The sequence below is a fragment of the Schistocerca piceifrons genome, chromosome X (assembly GCF_021461385.2).
Source record: "Schistocerca piceifrons isolate TAMUIC-IGC-003096 chromosome X, iqSchPice1.1, whole genome shotgun sequence".
NCBI lineage: Eukaryota > Metazoa > Arthropoda > Insecta > Orthoptera > Acrididae > Schistocerca > Schistocerca piceifrons.
This window is the reverse complement of record NC_060149.1, coordinates 428,151,478-428,172,169: the sequence shown is the minus strand read 5'-3', so window position 1 is coordinate 428,172,169 and position 20,692 is coordinate 428,151,478. Positions and strand designations below refer to the sequence as shown.

The following is a 20,692-nucleotide window of genomic DNA, read 5'->3' as shown; positions in this document are numbered from 1 at the left end:
GGCTGATTGGCAATCAGCTGACCACACAACGGAACATTCTTACGGCGGAGACGATGCAACGGTGCAGCAATCTGTGATGCATTAGGTATAAACCTAATATAATACGTCAATTTGCCAAGAACTGCTTGCAATTCATGCAGATTGCGAGGGGCGGGCAAATCACGAATAGCTGCTAAATGTGACTGGGAGGGATGAATGCCTTGAGCATTAATAACATGTCCCAGATACTCCAGCTCCGTAAGGAAAAATGAACATTTATCGATGTTGCAACGTAGGCCTGCCTGAGACAACACTTTAAACAAACACTCCAAATTACAGAAATGTTCAGCAGGCGTCCGACCGGACACAACAATATCGTCTAAATAGTTGCAACACGATGGCACATTAGCCAGAAGTTGTGACAAAAAACACTGAAAAACAGCTGGAGCTGACACACAACCAAAAGGCAAACGCAGAAAACGGAACAACCCCAACGACGTGTTTATGACAAAATACTGTTGTGATTGCTCGTCGAGGGGCAATTGCAAATATGCTTCACGGAGATCAATTTTGGAAAAGAAACGAGCTTCCCCTAACTTATCCATCAGCTCGTCCGGTCAAGGCAAAGGAAAAGAATCAATGACAGTCTGAGGATTAACTGTCGACTTAAAATCAGCAGACAAACGTAACTTGCCAGACTGTTTCTTTATAATAAATAAGGGAGAAGCCCACTGGCTCGCTGAAACGGGTTGAATAACACCGTTGTTTTGCCAACGACGAAGTTCATCTTCTACAGGTGCCCGGAGGGCGTGAGGCACTGGACGAGCACGACAAAATCGAGGCTGAGCATTATCTTTTAACGTAATATGAGCGGCAAAGTTCGCAGCACAACCTAGTTCGTCTTTAAATATGTCACTGTATCATTTACACAACTCGGTTATGCTGTCTTGAGGAACAACAACAGAATTAATTTGCAACACATTGTCTTGGATAGACAGGCCAAACAAGTCAAAACAGTCTAATCCGAAAATGTTTACACTGTCTGTAGCGCGGAGTACTGTGAATGAAACTGTTTTTGTATTGCCACGGAATGTGGCTGGCACGCTACATACACCTAACACAGGAATTTGTTCGCCACTATAAGTAGCCAAAGAATGTTTTGCCGCTGAAAGTTTAGGGCGGCCGATAGCCGCATACGTAGCACTATTTATGAGAGTCACAGACGCACCAGTGTCTAATTGAAAATTGAAGGTCTTATCCTGGATGCGTAGTTTCACAAATAGTTTATTACACTGTCTCTGGATCGGTGCAGTGGAGGCGGAAGACACAAAATCAGCGCGTTTAGCGCGTGTCCGCTGCTTACGACAACTCGTGGGTTGGGCGGGTGGAACAACAACTCCCGCTTCACGTGTAGTCTGTACATTTCTTTTTACAGCGTTTGAATTACGCTTGGGTCGCATAGCAGAGGGCTGGGTGGGTGGCGTATTGCGAACAAGTTTATTACCCACACGAACCGTGGAAGAGTCTTTAAACGCGACCTTCTGGGCGGGCTGGCTTTGAAGAACATGAATATCCATGGGCTGGGCAGCACTAGAATGGTTCTTGCGTTTACGCAAACAAACAGTCTGGATGTGTCCTTTCCTTTGACAAAAGTGACAAACCGCGTTTCTTAACGGGCAACGTTCACGAGGATGAGCAAGAACACACTTAGGGCAAGACTTAACTTTATCATTTTGCACACGCGGCTGACGAATGTGTTTAACATGCCGCGGCCGGCTAGAGTTTACAGTCTGACTCTGCCGGTGGGGCCGCGGGCGTGACGTAACTTGCTTAGCACAGGCAATTTGAGAAATACATGGCTGATCTAACTCACACTCAGCATAGTCAAAAGTATCTTGGGCTTCAATGATGTTCATCACAGTCTCTAATGACGGGTCAGGCAACTTTAAGATAGCAGCACGAATACGAGAATCTGCAATGTTTTGAGTAATAGCGTCTCGTAACATGACATCACTGTAGGAAGCTCCACACACACAATTAAATCGGCACTGACGGGTGAGGCCCCGTAAATCTGTTAACCACTGTTTATTAGATTGATGTGGCAGTTTCTTTAATCTGAAGAACTTGAATCGGGCTGCTGCCACATGAACTCGCGACTCGAAATACTCAGCAAGCTTGTTAACAACAACGTCATAGTCTAAAGCTTCTGGCTGGGATTCCGGGAACAACTTACAAAGTAGTCGATAGATTTCCACGTCTGCAGTGGAAATTAAATAAAGCTGCCGCTCAGTACCTGTGATTTTGTAGACTGACATGTGCGCCTGCAACTGCGCGAAATATTCTCGCCATTCTTCTCTGGATTCATTAAAAGCCCGGAACTGTGGTGCTGCCTGTGCTTGTTCCTTTTGTGTTTGAGGATTAGCCGCTTGTTTGGCGATTGCTTCCACCAGACTTTGTATTTGCTGACTCTGTAACAAGATCAACTGTTGTAATTCGGCAGACATAGTGAACACAAATTAAACCAGCCCCCAAAAGTTTATCGCTATAATTAGTATAACAAGAACAAGTTGAACCAGCCCTGCACACGAGTTCGGAAGACCTCGTCGCCGGTTTTGTGGCGGTGTTCGTAGCGACAAACACTTGGCTGTAGAAATGGCTTACGAAGTCACCGCCACACTTTTAATAGCGGGCCGACCGGTCCGCTGGAACAGTGAACAGAAAGATGAAATCCCAAACACTCATATTAAATAAAAGTCGCTACTTATCTTTTATTAATGAAGATACAGTAACACAGTAGTGAACTCGGTGTCTACAGAAATCTGTCTAGTTCAAGTCGGAGCGGCTAGGTCAGCGTCGGCTGACGACAAACAACAACTCTGCTGCGATGAACACACAACTGACTAGCAAGTACACAATTCGGTGGCGAGTATACAACTGAGCGGCGAATGCAGAACTGTCCTAGCGCTCGGGACTCCAGCGCTTAGGAAGCCCAGAAGCCAGCGGTGGCGCGCGCAGACTTGCGGCGATTTGCTGTCTCGCTGGCGCTGCTTATGCGGACGGCGTCCGGACTTTGATGCTGCCAACCTTTTGGCAGCGGGCTCGGTTGGCATTAATGGCTAGGACATAACAGATAGTATACAAAACAAAGGTAGAATAAATAGTCACAAGTTTGTTTGAACCACTGAAGAGAATCATGGAAGTGCTGAAGAACATGAACTGGCTGAGCTTGAAGACAGACTTCAACTATCCCATGAAAGACTACGGTATAACCCCGATTTTACATGACCTCGATTTAGCGTAAATCCCCATTTAATGAAAGAAATTTCAAGTTCCAAAAATTATTCCACAAGTGCAATGCAATTTTATATTCAATTTAACGTAATTTGCATTACGACAAAACCTGCATTTAGTGTTAGGAATATTAAATATTGAAAACAATACAATAGTGACATTTGCAGCCCAAATGCAAGTTGCACTTTTCTTCCAGTTCTCGGAATCCAAAAAACCACCTGTGGTTTGCATTCAGGTGCAAAGCCTAAGAAATTCCGAAAAATGCCTCCAGTTGCCACCGTAAGCACTTGTGGCCTTTATTGCTGTTTTTTGTCACTAGAAGCAGCCACAGAAGCCATTGTGTTAGTTTCAAGTAACGAATGTTAAGGTATTTTTTATCATGGGCGAATTTAGCAATTTTTCAAATATTCATAGCAATTAAAAATCCAGGATTTTAAAGGGAGCCGCAATTGGGCTTGAAAAATACAGGGAAAAACTTGTCGCATTTCAGTGCTACATCATCAAATTGCGCACCGGAAATTCATGCTAGCTTGTACAGCCAATGTCCATAAATTGCCACCATTCATTTCACATGGAAAACTTTACTGAAGTCCGAAGTGTTTCCTAAAGATGTTATTGTATGTGCTAATGAAATTAGCTCGTTCACGGAGGACATGGTTTTAGAGTGGGTCAGACCTGTCTGGCAACGTCATCCTGGTACCTTGCTAGTTTTGACACATACGCTTGTGTTAGATTCGTACACAGGTCACTGTACACCAGCTGTGGGGGGGGGGGGGGAATGAGTAGAGGGTAAAACTGACTTAGTTGTAATTCCAGAATGGACGACGTCCATTCTGCATCTGTTAGATGTTTGTTTAGACAAACCTTTTATAGACAAGAAGAAAATATGTATACACAGTGCCTAATGAAAGAAGATAGGCAATTAATGCCTACAGGACATGTTAAGTGTGCAAGCTTGTCTCAAGCGTGCATGTGCATTAGTCATTCTTGGAAATGTCTCCCAAGTGAAACAGTTCATCATGCATTTAAAAAATACTGTATTTCTAATGCACTTGATGGCACAGAGGATGATGCTTTGTACAAAAGTAGTGACAAGGAGTAGCTAGCGTTAATAATAAAACATGAAAAATCACGACTGTGTTCCAGTATGCAGTGCAGCGAGCTCACCTGCAATGTCACTGCTCACAGCTCATGTGCTTGTAGATCCGGAATACTGTACAGTATTTTGATAGATATCGTGAATTTTCACTGTTGTCAGTGTCTTGTGATGTAATTGTAACTTTAAGAGTCCCAAATCCCTGAGAGGTAGGGCCACTTAATACTCTATCCATCATATGATGAGCCATATCTTTCACTTTTAAGTGCGGCTTGAAATCGGGATAAAATTTATTTATTTATTTATTTGTTGTTGTTTTTTTTCTGAGTCTCAGTTCTGGGGTGTGGCTTGCATTCGAGGTTGGCTTGCAATCGGCTAAATACGGTAATTACAGTACTTGCAGTGGCTTCTAGTGGGATTTTTCTGAACTTCCATAGGCTTTGCCTCCAAATGCAAGCATCACGTAATACAGGCTTTAAGAACCTATGAACTCCAGCATTTATATTGGACATGATCGATCATCTTCCATATCAATTCCTCACTACATGCATGAGCAAGCTCGAACTTAGCCGACCACGGCCGAAGACTAACAATGTACAGCGTGCTAACACTCATGCTGCTTTGCACGCTTGCAAGCGGCCAAGTTGTCATGGAGAAAGTGAACTTGATTTGGTAAGTGGAGAGAAATGCAAATGCACCCGTAAGTGAAATGACTCGACACCTGGGACTTGCACTGTCTTCATTGTCAGGAATATTGAAGAATAAGGAAAATATTCTGGATCAAGAAACACAGTGTGGTTCAAAAGCAAAGCAGAGAAAAAATGGTGAAAAGTCGCCGTACGAAGAAATGAAATAGAAGCTAATGGAGCATATGCTGAAAGTTTACCAATCGATGGGGCATTGATAAAAATGAAAGCATCTACGATATCAGGGAAACTTGGGCAAACAGAATTCAAAGCTTAGAGAGTGCTGCAGTTAGTGATGAAAGTGTTGAACACTGAAAAGAAGAGGTGCTGCCACCCCTCTAGGAAGGTTTTGAATCTCAGAATGTGTATGAATCAGGCCTGTTTTACCTACTCATGCCCTCTAAAACCTTAAGTGTTAAAGGAGAAGCATGCCATGGAGGAAGAATGAGCAAGCAGAGAATTACTGTTCTCTTATGCAGCAATGCAGATGGCAGCGACAAGCTGGATCCCATAGTAACTGGGAAGTTCCACAAACCACATTGCTTTAAGAACAGTGCTATGCTGCCATGTAAGTATTATAGCAACAAAAGTGCTTGGATGACTGCAGACTTGTTCAAAAAGTTCTTACAAGCTTTTGATGCACAAATGGGTGCTAGAAACAGGAAGGTTGTTCTCTTTATGGACAAGTGTCCTGCTCATCCAACAGTCTTAGGATTTCTGTGGTACGTGAAAGTGCATTTCTTTCATGCAAATTGCACTAGCACACTCCAGCCCATGGATCTAGGGATTATTCATAGCCTGAAAAGCAAGTATCGGAAAGCTCTTGTCCTTAAGGCACTTGCCTTTATTGATAGGAATGAAGTGCTTAAATTGAACATCTTGCAAGGAACGCATATGCTCATACGAGCTTGGAAAATGGTAACTAAGGAAACCATCTCAAATTGCTTTCATAAGGCTGTATTTAATGAAATGAGCACTCACGACAAAGACGGTGACGAAGCAGTAGTGGACATGCATGATTGGGTGAGGGTATCTAACAATTTACCCATCACTTTTGATGGATTTGTGGCTTGTGGTGATGATGCCATCACTACATGCATCTGAGATCTTGAGGAAATCTGCGAAGATGAAGTAAAGCAGAATGATGAAGATATCGAAGAAGACGATGATGTTACGGATGAAGAAATGCAAACACCGTCATTTAGTGAAGCTATTGCCAGCATAGACATTGTCCGGAGATTTGTAACAGCATTTAAAGTGGACAACCCTGTTATACGAGTAGACAGAATAAATCAGTTGGAGATGGACATTTTGAACCTAAAATCCAACAGTGCTAAAAAGCAGACTACCATTTTTGATTACAGGTATTTCAAAAAATGAGGCACTGTGAAAGTTGTGTAAATGTGTGTTGTATACAGGAAAAGTAGCTCAGTTTATTATATTACTGTAATTGTACAAGTATTTTGTGGTTGTTTTAATTTTGTAGTGTGCTGGAAACTACGATCTTTGACTACTGTATTAGTGCTACAAAAAAAGTTGTAATTACACTATAGTGTGCAGGGTAAGTATCTCCTTGTTTTATTGTTGTTATTGTGTAAATTATGTGTGTTGGTGCAAGTCATGTCAATACAGGCAAAGAGTTCTGGAAAAGTTTTGCTTTATATTGAAACCTCGATTTAAGGTAAACCCCCATTTAAGGTTAAAACATTCTGGTCCCCAGAAAAACGTTAAATAGGGGTTCTAATGTACTTAAAAATTTTGAGACAGCACTATTAAGTGAGGAATCTAGGAATATACTACAACCAATTATACATTGCTCTGGTAGGAATGACAAAGACAGCATCAGACTAATTACAGCCTCCACAGAGACACTTAAGTAATCAGTCTTCTTGCATTCCATATGTGAAAGAAATGGAAGGACTCCTAGTACATAGTACAATTAGAAGTACCCTCCATCATGCCTTTCACAGTGGTTTGCAGAATACAGATGTAACAGGTGCAGCAGTGAAACAGGTGATTTTGAAACCTCCACCAGCGACACAAATTTATTCACATTAATAGAAAAGAAGTAAAACATGAATCTACAAGGCTTGCTTGCAATTTAAAATGCCCATCACTTGAAAATGATTAACTTGCTTCTGAATTTAAGCCTTCAGTTCCTGGATGGTGTGTGGTACATTGCACTGGAAGATCTGAAATTTCAAATGACCCCCAAGTGGAAGAAATCACATGCTGGAAGGTCAGGAGACCTCACACGCCAGGGAATGCCACACTACACTACCACTTTCTGACTGTGAATTGACATTTTGTGAAGCATTTCAAGATTTTCATGTGAGCAGTATCTAAAGTTTTGCTTGTTAACAAAGCTTGACATAAAAATTGGCCTCATTGTTCATGATCAGATTGTCACAAAGGCCAGGATTGTCATTCGTGAGCTCCGAAAAGCTTAGTCCCTTTGGGAGGTCACCTGCATTCAGTTTTCCCATTCTCTGGATTTTGTATGGGAGATATTGCAGTTCCTTGTGCAATATTACCTGTACACAGCAATTCAATATGTCTAGTTGCAGTGCATGCTTGCATGCAGAATGCCTATGACTTTGGCTGAAAGCTTCTTCCACTCCTGCAACATTCTCTGGTGTGCACTAGGGTTTTGCAGTCCAACCCCTCTTTTGCACCATGTCACCCATTTCCTCAAAGTTTTGTTCCCACACTTTGATAGAATGTGCCAAAAGAACTAGGGTATGATGTGCTAGAGTGTAATGTGCATGAAATACATGCTTAGTGACCATGTAATTGTTCACCAGTCCATGATGCCATCTTGACCTAGCATCAGTATCAGGATCAATGGCAAAGGTTTGTTGTCCAAATGGCACCACTGCCATTTTCTGATTTCTGACATAACACACTATTTCCAGGGTAACCAAATTGCCCATTTCATTGCCCCACTCAATAGATGTACACTTGCTAACATCAATTTTCCCTATTAAATAAAAATAAAGGACCAGTTGGAGAAGGAAGAAGATAAAAGCAGCTGGAATGTGCATCTGCTCAGTAAGCAATGACAAATTTACACTTTTATAAATGGGACACTGGAGACCCTAAGATTCCAAAACATTACTTCCATCAGCACTTCATACATGAGTTATTTGCCTATCGTGATTCTTACTACAAAAGGGATGCTGAGCACCTGAAAACAAAATAATAGGCAATGTGTTGGTAATCATGCTACGCACACATAATAGAGAAATAGCTTATGTACATTGTGAGTTCCCATGTGGATTACAACCAAACAGAGTGGAAGTAGCAAACAACACTAAAACAATAACATCAATAATAATCAGAGCCAGTAACATTAGACAATTTCTTGTTTCTAAAACTGCCAAACAAATAGAAAAGTACTATGATATGAGGTTCATATATTACCTGAGTGACAGCTTTTGCAATGCAGCTAGCAGCATGTCTGTTGTGACAGTATCAACATTAACTGCTGGATTGTGACCCGAGATACATTCAATCACAGTATCAATAAGAGGGCGTCCAGCTGAACAGAGATAATCCCTTCCTGTATGAAGTGATGCCAAAGTATTTAGTAATCTTGCAGCTGCCTGCTGAAGTGGATGTGGTGTAGCTACGTCTGTTGGTATAAGCTGTGTTGCCAGTAGCTGACACCGATTCAGTCGCAAAGAGAGAACATCATGTCGAGAATATGCTCCCAGTGCTGCTTCACGTTCCTCAAGAGAATTTTGTGTGATACGCTAATGAAATGAAAACAATATTAGGGATATTACAATGGAGAAAGAAACTACTACTTTTATGAAACAATATGACATACACTGAGGCGACAAAAGTCATGGGATACCACCTAATATAATGCCAGGCCTTCTTCTGCCCAGAATAGTGCAGCAACTCAACACTGATCCACGCTACCACTACAGCCATCCATAATGGGGAAAGCGTTTCCAATGCAGGATTTTGCGCATGAAATGACTCTTGAGTATGTCCCATAAATGATTGGTGGTATTCATGCTGGGTAGTCTGGGTGGCCAAATCATTTGCTCAGGGTCCAGAATGTTCTTCCAATCAATCACAAACAACTGTGGCCCGGTGACATGATGCACTGTCATCCATAAAAATTCCTTTGTTGTTTGGGGACATTAAGTCCATGAATGGCTGCAAATGGTCTCCAAATAGCTGAACATAACCATTTCCAGTCAATGACCAATTCAGTTGGACCAGATGAGCCAGTCCATTCCAAGTAAACAGAGCCCATGCCTTTACGGAGTACCACCAGCTGGTACAGTGCCTTGTTGACAACTTGCATTCATGACTTCATGGGGTCTTCACCGTATTCAAACCCTACCACCAGCTCTTACCAACTGAAACCAGGACTCATTTGACCATGCACATTTTTCCAGTCATCCATGTACAACCAATGTGGTTACAAGCCCAGGAGAGGTGCTACAGGCGATGTCAAGCTGTTAGCAAAGACATTCTTATCGGTCATCTACTGCCATAGCCCATTAACACCAAATTTCACCACACTGTCCTAATGGATACATTTGTCATGCATCCCACATTGAGTTCTGCATTTATTTCATGCATTGCTGCTTTTCCATTACCACGGAAAACTCTACACAAATGCCACTGCTCTTGGTCATCAAGTGAAGGCCACCACCCACTGTGTTGTCCACGGTGAGGGGTAATGCCTAAAATTCAGTGTTCTTGGAACACTCTTGACGCTGTGGATCTTGGAATACTGAATTTCCTTATGATTTCCAAAATGGAATGTCCCATGTGTCTCGCTCTAACTAACGTTCCACGTTCAAAGTCTGCTAATTTCTGTTGTGTGGCCATAACCATGTCAGACACCTTTTCACACAAATCAACTGAGTACAAATGACAGTTCTGCCAATGCACTGCCCTTTTATCCGTTGTGTATGTGATATTACCACAACCTGCATATGTGCATATTGCTATCCCATGACTTTTGTCTTCTCAGTGTATGAAACAACTGACATGCCATGTTCAGTTGTATACAACCAGTTAACCACATCAAATACCAAAAGCATATCTAAAATTGTAGACAGGGGAATACAAAGATATGTAGCCTACACTAGTACCTCATTCTTCCGCATCAACTGAGCAGTCTATCAATCAAGTGAGTAAAGTAGTGCATTTTTAGCTCATAAAATCTGTACAATTTATTCTCATGTAAATTTTATGTGGTTTAGTATATTTATCTGCTTACTTGTAGAAAGTACATACAATATAATCCATTCATGGAAAATTTAGAGCCTGGATCAGAAAGTTATCAAAGAATGGCTGAAGCAAAAATGAAAACATTATTCCTTTGTGCCAACTGTTTGCCTTGCCTGTAAATGTATACCAGTAAAACAGCACCATCAGTAACAAGCTACACATTCAAAACCAGTGGCTGGTTTCTGTACCTGTATGGGATGAGTTTTTGAGTGTGTTTACACCTGAACATGAGACCAAATTTGTAGGTTGTTTTGCAGTCGAACTGACAATTACTTGTGAATTTTTCAACAAGCATCCAAAGTACAATATTGACCATGAAGTATTCACCTCTATCAGTCATTTGTTTTGTGTATTTCCAGAGAAGTCAAGTGCGGTTATGTTCTGTGATTTAATTGTATGTAAGTTGTGCTTAGCAAAATCCATGTTGTTGAAGAGACAGACTTACAACACAGTCCACATAGCATGCATCCAATTTTTATTGATTACACAGATACAGCTGGTTACAGAAAGAAGTTTCCATTTCAGTAGCTCTGGGCTAATTTACTTATCATAATTTCTGACTTTATGTTCAATTTGTAAAATTGTACTTCTTATTCTTCTTGAGCATTTGTCCCACATCGTTAAAGGGTTGCCACTATTATTTACAGATTTTGCATGGTTAATTTAAGGAGGTGGCTCAATCTTCTTTTCTTGTTGCCACCTTGTTACCTTCTGGGACAGAAGGTGTGTGTCGCAGCTGTCTGTCTGTGGTATCATTCATGCGGAAGTAAGAAGTAATTTTTCAAAATGTTTGCAAAATCAAGTAACTGAAGTTGGACTTGGGTGCCAGCCTAGTACTCACTTAGTGGGAAATCATCTAGAAATCATATCTAGGCTGGTTGGTCCACCAGCCCTCATCATGAATCCACCAGGCAGATTTGATGCTGGGCTGGTGAACCGCTCTGTCCCGGAAGTGGCACTTTAACAGGCACAGCTCTCTGACCAGGTTTGTAAAGCTGGCCTTAATTTTATGAAACTGAATTTTGAATGATTTGTTGGCTAATTGTTCTGCATTGTTTAAGTATATCCCACATATTTACAAATTACAAGTATGCTGATATGGTATTCATGTATTGGTTTTTTAATGCAAACACAGCTGCTGATTGAAGAGAATATGACAGGGTTCCATATTTAAGAAGGTTTACTCATGTTCTAACTAAACTGAGAGAGATTGGTGTAGTGCTCAGATGTCATATTTGATCTGAATGTGCAACTGAAGCTAGTGTGAATGAAGTAGAAGGCATCATTAAGTTGATAGATTCTTTACTGTGCTGTCTGTCAGGCATCAGCAAGCAGTTAATAGTCTGTGGCGAGTTCAATGTCAATTTTCTAAAGGATTCTGATAAGAAAAATGACCTGGAAACCTTATTTGGATCCTACAATTTGCTCTCAGTAGTTAACTTTCCAACACGGGTGGATAAAGACAGTAGGTCCCTAATTGATAATGTTTTCTTTGATGAGGCACAAAGCATGAAAATAACTGTTTACCTAGTAACAAATGCTCTCTCTGATCATGATGCACAGTTAGTCAGAATAAATGACATAACACCTTAAAGTGTGGATACACCTCAGTGGCAGTCAGTTAGAATCATTAATGACTACAGAGCAAATATTTTTAAGAGTAGTTTACAAGAAATAACCTGGAATGAAATGTATAAAGAACCAAATGCCAATATAAAATTTAATCCATTCCATGATAAATTCATATCATTATTTGAAAATAGCTTTCTGCATAATCTAATCAGAAGTAACATTAAACATTTAATATATTGTTGCGAGCTTTCTTTTGAACTGTTGGTCCCTATGTTTTCTACTATGTTTAAGAAATGACTATTAAATACATTTGTTGCCTGTGACTTGTCATTTGTAAGCCTTCCATTCAATTCAATAGTAATGTTATCCTCTTCTGTGGTTGGTTGTCCTGTCTCTTGCTTCACTATATTCCATATTCCCTTAACTGTTGTCAGACATACTGATTTCTGACATTATGTGCATGTTTCTTGATTTTTTAATAACCTTTCTTAGTAATTTTTGTAGTGCGCAACTACTGCAGTTTCTCTACTTGTTCTTGCCAAAAGATACATTTTCCTTTTCGTTTCACAAGATACTTTAATCCCCTTAGTGACCCATGGTTGCGAGATGCCTTTAATAGGTTCCACAGCGAAACATTGTCTCGAAATTTGGTAGAAAATCCGAAGAAATTCTGGTTGTATGTAAAGTACACAAGCGGCAATGCGCAGTCAATACCTTCGCTGCGCAGTGCTGATGGCACTGTTACTGACGACTGTGCCGCTAAAGCAGAGTTATTGAACGCAGTTTTCCGAAATTCCTTCACCAGGGAAGATGAATGGAATATTCCAGAATTTGAAACACGAACAGCTGCTAGCATGAGTTTCTTAGAAGTAGATACCTTAGGGGTTGTGAAGCAACTCAAATCGCTTGATACAGGCAAGTCTTCAGGTCCAGATTGTATACCGATTAGGTTCCTTTCAGATTACGCTCATACAATAGCTCCCTACTTAGTAATAATATACAACCACTCGCTCACCGATAGATCTGTACCTACAGATTGGAAAATTGCACAGGCGCACCAGTGTTTAAGAAGGGTAGTAGGAGTAATCCATCAAACTACAGACCTATATCATTGACGTCAGTTTGCAGTATGGTTTTGGAGCATATGCTGTATTCAAACATTATGAATCACCTCGAAGGGAACAATCTATTGATACGTAATCAGTATGGCTTCAGAAAACATTGTTCTTGTGCAACGCAGCTAGCTCTTTATTCACACGAAGTAATGGCCACTATCAACAGGGGATCTCAAGTTGATTCTGTATTTCTAGATTTCTGGAAAGCTTTTGATACCGTTCCTCACAAGCAACTTCTAATCAAGCTGTGGGCCTATGGGGTTTTGTCTCAGTTGTGCGACTGGATTAGTGATTTCCTCTCAGGAAGGTCGCAGTTCATAGTAATAGACGGCATATCATCGAGTAAAACTGAAGTGATATCAGGTGTTCCCCAGGGAAGCGTCCCGGGACCTCTGCTGTTCCTGATCTATATAAATGACCTGGGTGACAATCTGAGCAGTTCTCTTAGGTTGTTCGAAGATGATGCTGTAATTTACCGTCTAGTGAGGTCATCCGAAGACCAGTATCAGTTGGAAAGTGATTTAGAAAAGATTGCTGTATGGTGTGGCAGGTGGCAGTTGACACTAAATAACGAAAAGTGTGAGGTGATCCACATGAGTTACAAAAGAAATCCGTTGGAATTCGATTACTCGATAAATAGTACAATTCTCAAGGCTGTCAATTCAACTAAGTACCTGGGTGTTAAAATTACGAACAACTTCAGTTGAAAAGACCACATAGATAATATTGTGGGGAAGGCGAGCCAAAGGTTGTGTTTCATTGGCAGGATACTTAGAAGATGCAACAAGTCCACTAAAGAGACAGCTTACACTACACTCGTTCGTCCTCTGTTAGAATATTGCTGCGCGGTGTGGGATCCTTACCAGGTGGGATTGACGGAGGACATTGAAAGGGTGCAAAAAAACGGCAGCTCATTTTGTATTATCACGTAATAGGGGAGAGAGTGTGGCAGATATGACATGCAAGTTGGGATGGAAGTCATTAAAGCAAAGACGTTTTTCGTCGTGGCGAGATCTATTTACGAAATTTCAGTCACCAACTTTCTCTTCCGAATGCGAAAATATTTTGTTGAGCCAAACCTATATAGGTAGGAATGATCATCAAAATAAAATAAGAGAAATCAGAGCTCGAACAGAAAGGTTTAGGTGTTCGTTTTTCCCGCGCACTGTTCAGGAGTGGAATGGTAGAGAGATAGTATGAACCCTCTGCCAAGCACTTAAATGTGAATTGCAGAGTAATCATGTAGATGTAGAAATGGGTAGGCAATTGCTGTGGTGTACAGGGATTTACAGTACAGAATGAATTTTATAAGCTGCTTCTACTATGAAGAGTTGCTGCATTTTCAAACTGGCAGCTTTCCAGCCTCAGTACAGAGACTCTGGATGTAGTTGACCCTAAATGCCCACTATGCCACCCTCATTCCATCATAGTAAACTGCATCACAGCTCTTCAAGCAGACTGACTGAGCACATGCATATGCCACTTGTGATAATAAAAGTCAGGATCATACAAAGGCTCTATAAAACTGGAACAGACAGTGCTAACAGCTCCATGTGTCTTCTAACTGCCACACTGTAAAATACAGAACACTCTGAGTGACACTGTCTTCAGATTCGTCAGGTATAGTAACCAGGTAAGCTTATTAGGCCAAGAAACTGACTTTGTCCTGTTGAGTATAGACTGGACATCTATGTGTTCATGGCACATGGTGTGGACAGTCTGTCTTGTGGCGTACATATAAGCACATTTTCTGAAAACTGTCTTGAGCAGCTAGTTTGGCAATTCACACAAAGTGAAAATATTTTAGACCTTGTAGCTACAAACAGGGCTGATATTATTGACACTGTCAGAATAAAGACATGGGTTAGTGATCACTATATCATCATAGCGATGATGGTTACTAAAGTTAATAAATCCATCAAGAAGGCTAGGAGAGTCTTTATGCTGGAAATAGCAGCTAACCAGTTGTTAGCATCTTACTTACACAATGAACGGGCATCGTGTATTTCCAATGTGATGGATGTAGATAAATTATGGGCAAAGTATAAACTGACTGTATATTGAACTCTGGCAAAGTATGTGCCATCTGATCAGAGTGAGGATGGAAAAGATCCATTGCGGTTTAATAACAAAATTTGGAAAATACTGAGGAAATGGAGATTATTGCACTCTTGTTTCATAAAAAGTGTGGAAAAGTCTATAGGCAAAAGTTAGTAGAAATTCATGCATCTCTAAAAAGATTGATGTGCGAAGCATACAACTTCCACCGTAATCCTTAGCAACCCATCTTTGTGAAAACCTGCGAAAGTTGTGGTCCTACATAAAATCACTAAACTGGTTGAAGGGTTCTATTCAGTCACTCATCAACCAGCAATGAACAGAAAGCTGAAGTTTCAAATTTTGTGTTTAAAAAATCATACATGCAGGAGGATCATACAAACATACCATCATTTGGCTGTCAAATGATTTCTTGTATTGAGGACATGGAAACAGGCATCTCTGGCCCTGAGAAACTAGTGAAAGAGTTGAAAACGAAAGTCACCAGATCCAGATGGAATCCCAAATTCGATTTTAAAGGGTGTACTCTTTGGCATTGGCCCTTACCTGGCTTGCATTTATTACAAAAGAACAGTGACTTTTGTACACAGGAAGATAAAAGAATGGGCCCACAAAATTATGGACCAAAATTTCCTTATGACAGAAGAGCTTCTGTCCACAAATAAGCATGGATTTAAAAAGCACTGTTCAAGTGTAACTCAGCTTGCCCTTTTCTTGCACAACACCCTGTAAACCATGGATGAAAGGCATCGGGCAGATTTCATATCCCTAGTTTTCCAGAAAGTGTTTGACACAGTGTCCCACTGCAGATTGTTAAGGAAGGTACAAGCATATGATATCATTTCTCAGATATGTGAATGGCTTGAAGTCTTCTTGAGCTACAGAACCAAATATGTTGTCCTGGATGACAAGTGTTCATCAGAGACAAGGCAATCATCAGCAGTGCCCCAAGGAAGTGTGTATGACCACTCTTGTCCCGTGTATAGATAAACAATACAGTGGATAGGGTGAGAAGCAACCTGTGACTGTTTGCTGATGATGCTGTAGTGTACAGGAAGGCATTGTCATTGAATGGCTGTGGGATAATACAGTGTCACTTACATAGAATTTCTATTTGTTGTTATGAATGGCAGCTTACTCTTAATGTGGAAAAACGTAAGTTAATGCAGACAAGTAGAAAAAACAATCCAGTAATGTTCAAACACAGTATAATGGTGTGCTGCTTGACACACCTAACACAGTCAGATATGTTAAAAGTCTAGGTATAATGTTGCAAAGTGATAAGAAATGGAATGAGCACATAAGATCGGTAGCAAAGAAGGTGAATGGTTTGTTGGGTCAATTCTGGGAAAGTATGGCTGACCTATAAAGGAAACCACATATAGAACACTAGTGCATCCCATTCTTGATTACTGCTCAAGTGTCTGGGATCCTCAGCATGTGAGATTAAAAGAAGACATTGAAGCAATTCAGAGGTGTGCTGACAGATTTCTTACTGGTAGGTTCAATCAACACACAAGTATTAAAAAGATTCTTCATGAACTCAAATGAGAATCTCTGGAGGGAAGAAGACTTTCTTTTCATGAAACACTATTGAGAAAATTTACAGAAACAGAAAATCACACTCATGGCTTAAAAGAACAAAGACAGCTTCCTAGGCACAAAATTTAAATAGTTTCTTCTGCTCATTACTACAGAATCTTAACCACTGGTTGTAAATTATGCATAGTGACTGGAAGGAAAGCAGAAAATTGAAAAAGAAGGCACAAATAAGGAGAAGTGAACAAGGCTCCTGAATATGGCTGTTACACTACTTACAGCTACTAAAAAATTAATTACACTTGAAATACTACCTGAAAGGACATTATGACTCTATATCCAAATTGCTGTTGAGAAAAGAAGCATAATTAAAAAAGAACAGGATGATGTTGAGGGAGTCCTTGTGTGGAGCTCCATGAGGACGATAAACCTCCCAGCAGCACCAGAAACTTTCTCAAGATGGAAGAATTCACTTATTTGGTGAGCTAGTACAGAAAAGTCTTCTGTATAGCTACGTCCTATAGGGACTGTGGTGGAATGATATCCCGAACCCACAGTGACAGTGACAAAGGAATTGCTTGGCTTCCAAGGTCCAGATATGATGGCAGTTGACCGTCTTTTCTCACATAAATATTTACGACAACAATAAAAGAGTTCCTTAGACATTGTTGAGGAGGGAACTGAAATACCATCTTTATTAGTTGGCAATTGTCCTCTGTTATACATGTAGTTAAAATTGTCAAGGACTATTTTATTTTAGTGTTTCTGTTGAGGGTCAACATCATGCTATAATGCAGAGGTCCTCAAAATTTTGGCATGTGCATCTCCCTGCCTCCTCAACTTCTTGCACCTGTTTTATAAAAGCTTCTGTTAACTTCAAAAGTTTGAAGTGTCTCTTCTGGTTCAAAAAGTTTAACCAACATTCACTCTGATCCCTTTAATGTGTCTCCTCTCTTGGGTGCCTGCACTTCTCTGAGATGGTTGCACCACCCCTTTTTAAGTTGTGAGGGGTGAGGTGTATGCAGGGCAATGCCCCTGCATATTTGGCCACCATACTTATTGATATGCTTTGCAGGCCAGGTACGGCCCATGCATCACCCTAGAGGATGTTTGGTAATAGAGTCACTAAGCTGTTTACTGTCAAGTCTCCTGGAGACAGCACAATGTCTGGTGCTGTGAGCCATGTCACTATGGGGTGTGCAAGTCATGGTAAACAATGTTGCAATTGCCTACTTGGGTCCGTAGGGTCATATATCCACATACCGTGAGCCATTTAGAATGCTACACTTCTGTTGGCCACTCCTGAGGGCATCACTTTGTATGATCTGCATGTGACTGCCCACGAGCTCATCGCTTCATGGGAGCATGCCATCACGGTGCCTTGTTGCCCATCAGTGGACTGTTGAGATCTCAGCCTTGTGAGACTGTGTCAGTATCTATCCTCCCTGCTCCATGCTACAACAATGTCCTTGTACTTTGCCTTAGTGTGCACCTGTCAGGCACTGACAAGGATCAACACTTCTGTTATCAAGTTGTGTGGATATTCATTCTCAGAAACTGTACATAGTTTAACATGTTAATATACACTACTGGCCATTAAAATTGCTACACCACGAAGATGACGTGCTACAGACGCGAAATTTAACTGACAGGAAGAAGATGCTGTGATATGCAAATGATTAGCTTTTCAGAGCATTCACACAAGGTTGGCACTGGCGGTGACACCTACAACATGCTGACATGAGGAAAGTTTCCAACTGATTTCTCATACACAAATAGCAGTTCGGCATTGCCTAGTGAAATGTTGTGATGCTTCGTGTAAGGAGGAGAAATGCGTACCATCACGTTTCCGACTTTGATAAAGCTTGGATTGTAACCTATCGCGATTGCGGTTTATCGTATCGTGACATTGCTGCTCATGTTGGTCGAGATCCAATGACTGTTAGCAGAATATGGAATCGGTGCATTCAGGAGCGTAATACGGAACGCCGTGCTGGATCCCAATGGCCTTGTATCACTAGCACTCAAGATGACAGGCATCTTATCCGCATGGCTGTAACGGATCGTGCAGCCATGTCTCGATCCCTGAGTCAACAGATGGGGGCATTTGCAAGACAACAACTATCTGCACGAACAGTTCGATGACATTTGCAGCAGCATCGACTATCAGCTCGGAGACCACGGCTGCGGTTACCCTTGACGCTGCATCACATTGGAAGCGTGTATTCGTCATCACCACACTGGCGTATCACCCGGCGTGATGGTATGGGGTGCCATTGGTTACAAGTCTCGGTCACCTCTTGTTCGTACTGATGGCACTTTGAACAGTAGACATTACATTTCAGATGTGTTACGACCCGTGGCTGTACCCTTCATTCGATCCCTGCGATACCCTACATTTCAGCAGGATAGTGCACGACCACATGTTGCAGGTCCTGTACAGGCCTTTCTGGATACAGAAAATGTTCGACTGGTGCCCTGGCCAGCACATTCTCCAGATCTCTCACCAATTGAAAACGTCTGGTCAATGGTGTCTGAGCAACTGGCTCATCACAATACTCTAGTCACTACTCTTGACAAACTGTGGTATCGTGTTGAAGCTGCATGGGCAGCTGTACCTGTACATGCCATCCAAGCTCTGTTTGACTCAATGCCCAGGCATATCAAGGCCATTATTACGGCCAGAGGTGGTTGTTCTGGGTATTGATTTCTCAGGATCTATGCACCAAAATTGCGTGAAAATGTAATCACATGTCAGTTCTAGTATAATAGATTTGTCCAATGAATACCTGTTTATCATTTGCATTTCTTCTTGGTGTAGCAATTTTAATGGTTGGTAGTGTAGTTGTTATTGCAAAATGTGTATCTCAATGCTGTCAGTCACACAATTCATCTAATGGATGCTGAAAGTTTAGTGTTAGTGATGGATGGCACCTGGAGAGGTGTGGTATTGGGAAAATTTTTGATGTTTGTTGAATAGGTTGTGCACACATAATGACTACAATCTGACAGTGATGCTTTCTGTGGCTCATTTCAATGGAATGTAAATTTCACATTCCATTACCTTCTCTGTACAAAGTTTCTGTGCTGTCAATGAACTGACATATATCATCTACAAATCCTACATGATTGCAACAGGAGTTTTCTTATTATATGGACAGCTTAAAAATTTAGCTCTTTAAAAAATTAGCTCTTCTGTCTCTCTGTTCATGTTGGTCCTGCACACAGTTAAACAAATTTAAGACATTCCACAAAATGACATGGTTTAAGTCAACTCCATAAAAAATGCACAGATTTAACAGCAATACAAATCACAATTAATATGCAATATTTACCATCTGAGTTTTCTGAAAAAAAACTACTTTTATGTAAACAAGTTAAGCTATATCAGAACCATTATCCACAAAAATGGAAATACAACTTTTCTTACCCAACGAAGGGCTTGTAAAAGCAGCAGTTTGGTTTTAACACTTCCCGAAGTCAAATGGTGTTTTATTTTCTTGAAGTCAAGTTCAAAATGTGTCATAATATTTGACAAAGAAATTTCTTTTCCTTGGGAAACTGAAGGTCTATGTATTTCTCCAAGTGCAGGTTCCAAATATGGATGATTTCTCTGAAATTGAAACAATCATTTAAACAATAAAAACTGCCAGTAGGAATAACCAACAAAGTATGAAAAAATAGATTGCTGCTTACCATTAAGAAGACATGTTAAATTGCAGACAGGTACAATTAAAGGACACTTACATAAAGCTTTCAGCCACAGCCTTCATCAACAAAAGAGAAACACACACCATTCATACAAACAAGCAAGCACAGCTCATACACACATGACCGCCAACTCTGGCAGCTCAGCATTCTGACCCACACTGCCAGAATTGGCAGTCATGTGCATGGGGGTGTACTTGCTTGTGTGTATAAATGATGTGTGTTTCTCTGTAGCTGACGAAGGCTGTGATCGATAGCTTTAAGTTAGTGTCTTTTATTAAGCCTGTATGCAACTTAATGTGTCTTCTTCATAGTAAGTAACCACTAATTTTTGCTACATTGTTGAACAAGCATTTAAGTATTAAAACACACTACAGTATAGTAGTTGG

The 20,692-nt window shown here is 40.8% G+C and overlaps 1 protein-coding gene across 1 annotated transcript in view; it reads right to left on the bottom strand.

The window, feature by feature from the left end:
- Positions 1-20,692, bottom strand: part of LOC124722396 (lisH domain-containing protein ARMC9-like) — a 209,806-nt gene that overhangs the window by 128,027 nt on the left and 61,087 nt on the right. The window contains exons 9-10 of the mRNA XM_047247567.1: positions 20,026-20,208; positions 8,476-8,807 (exon numbers count right to left, since the gene is read on the bottom strand). Of these exons, the coding sequence (XP_047103523.1) occupies positions 8,476-8,807; positions 20,026-20,208 (515 nt within the window). The remainder of the gene's footprint in view (positions 1-8,475; positions 8,808-20,025; positions 20,209-20,692) is intronic.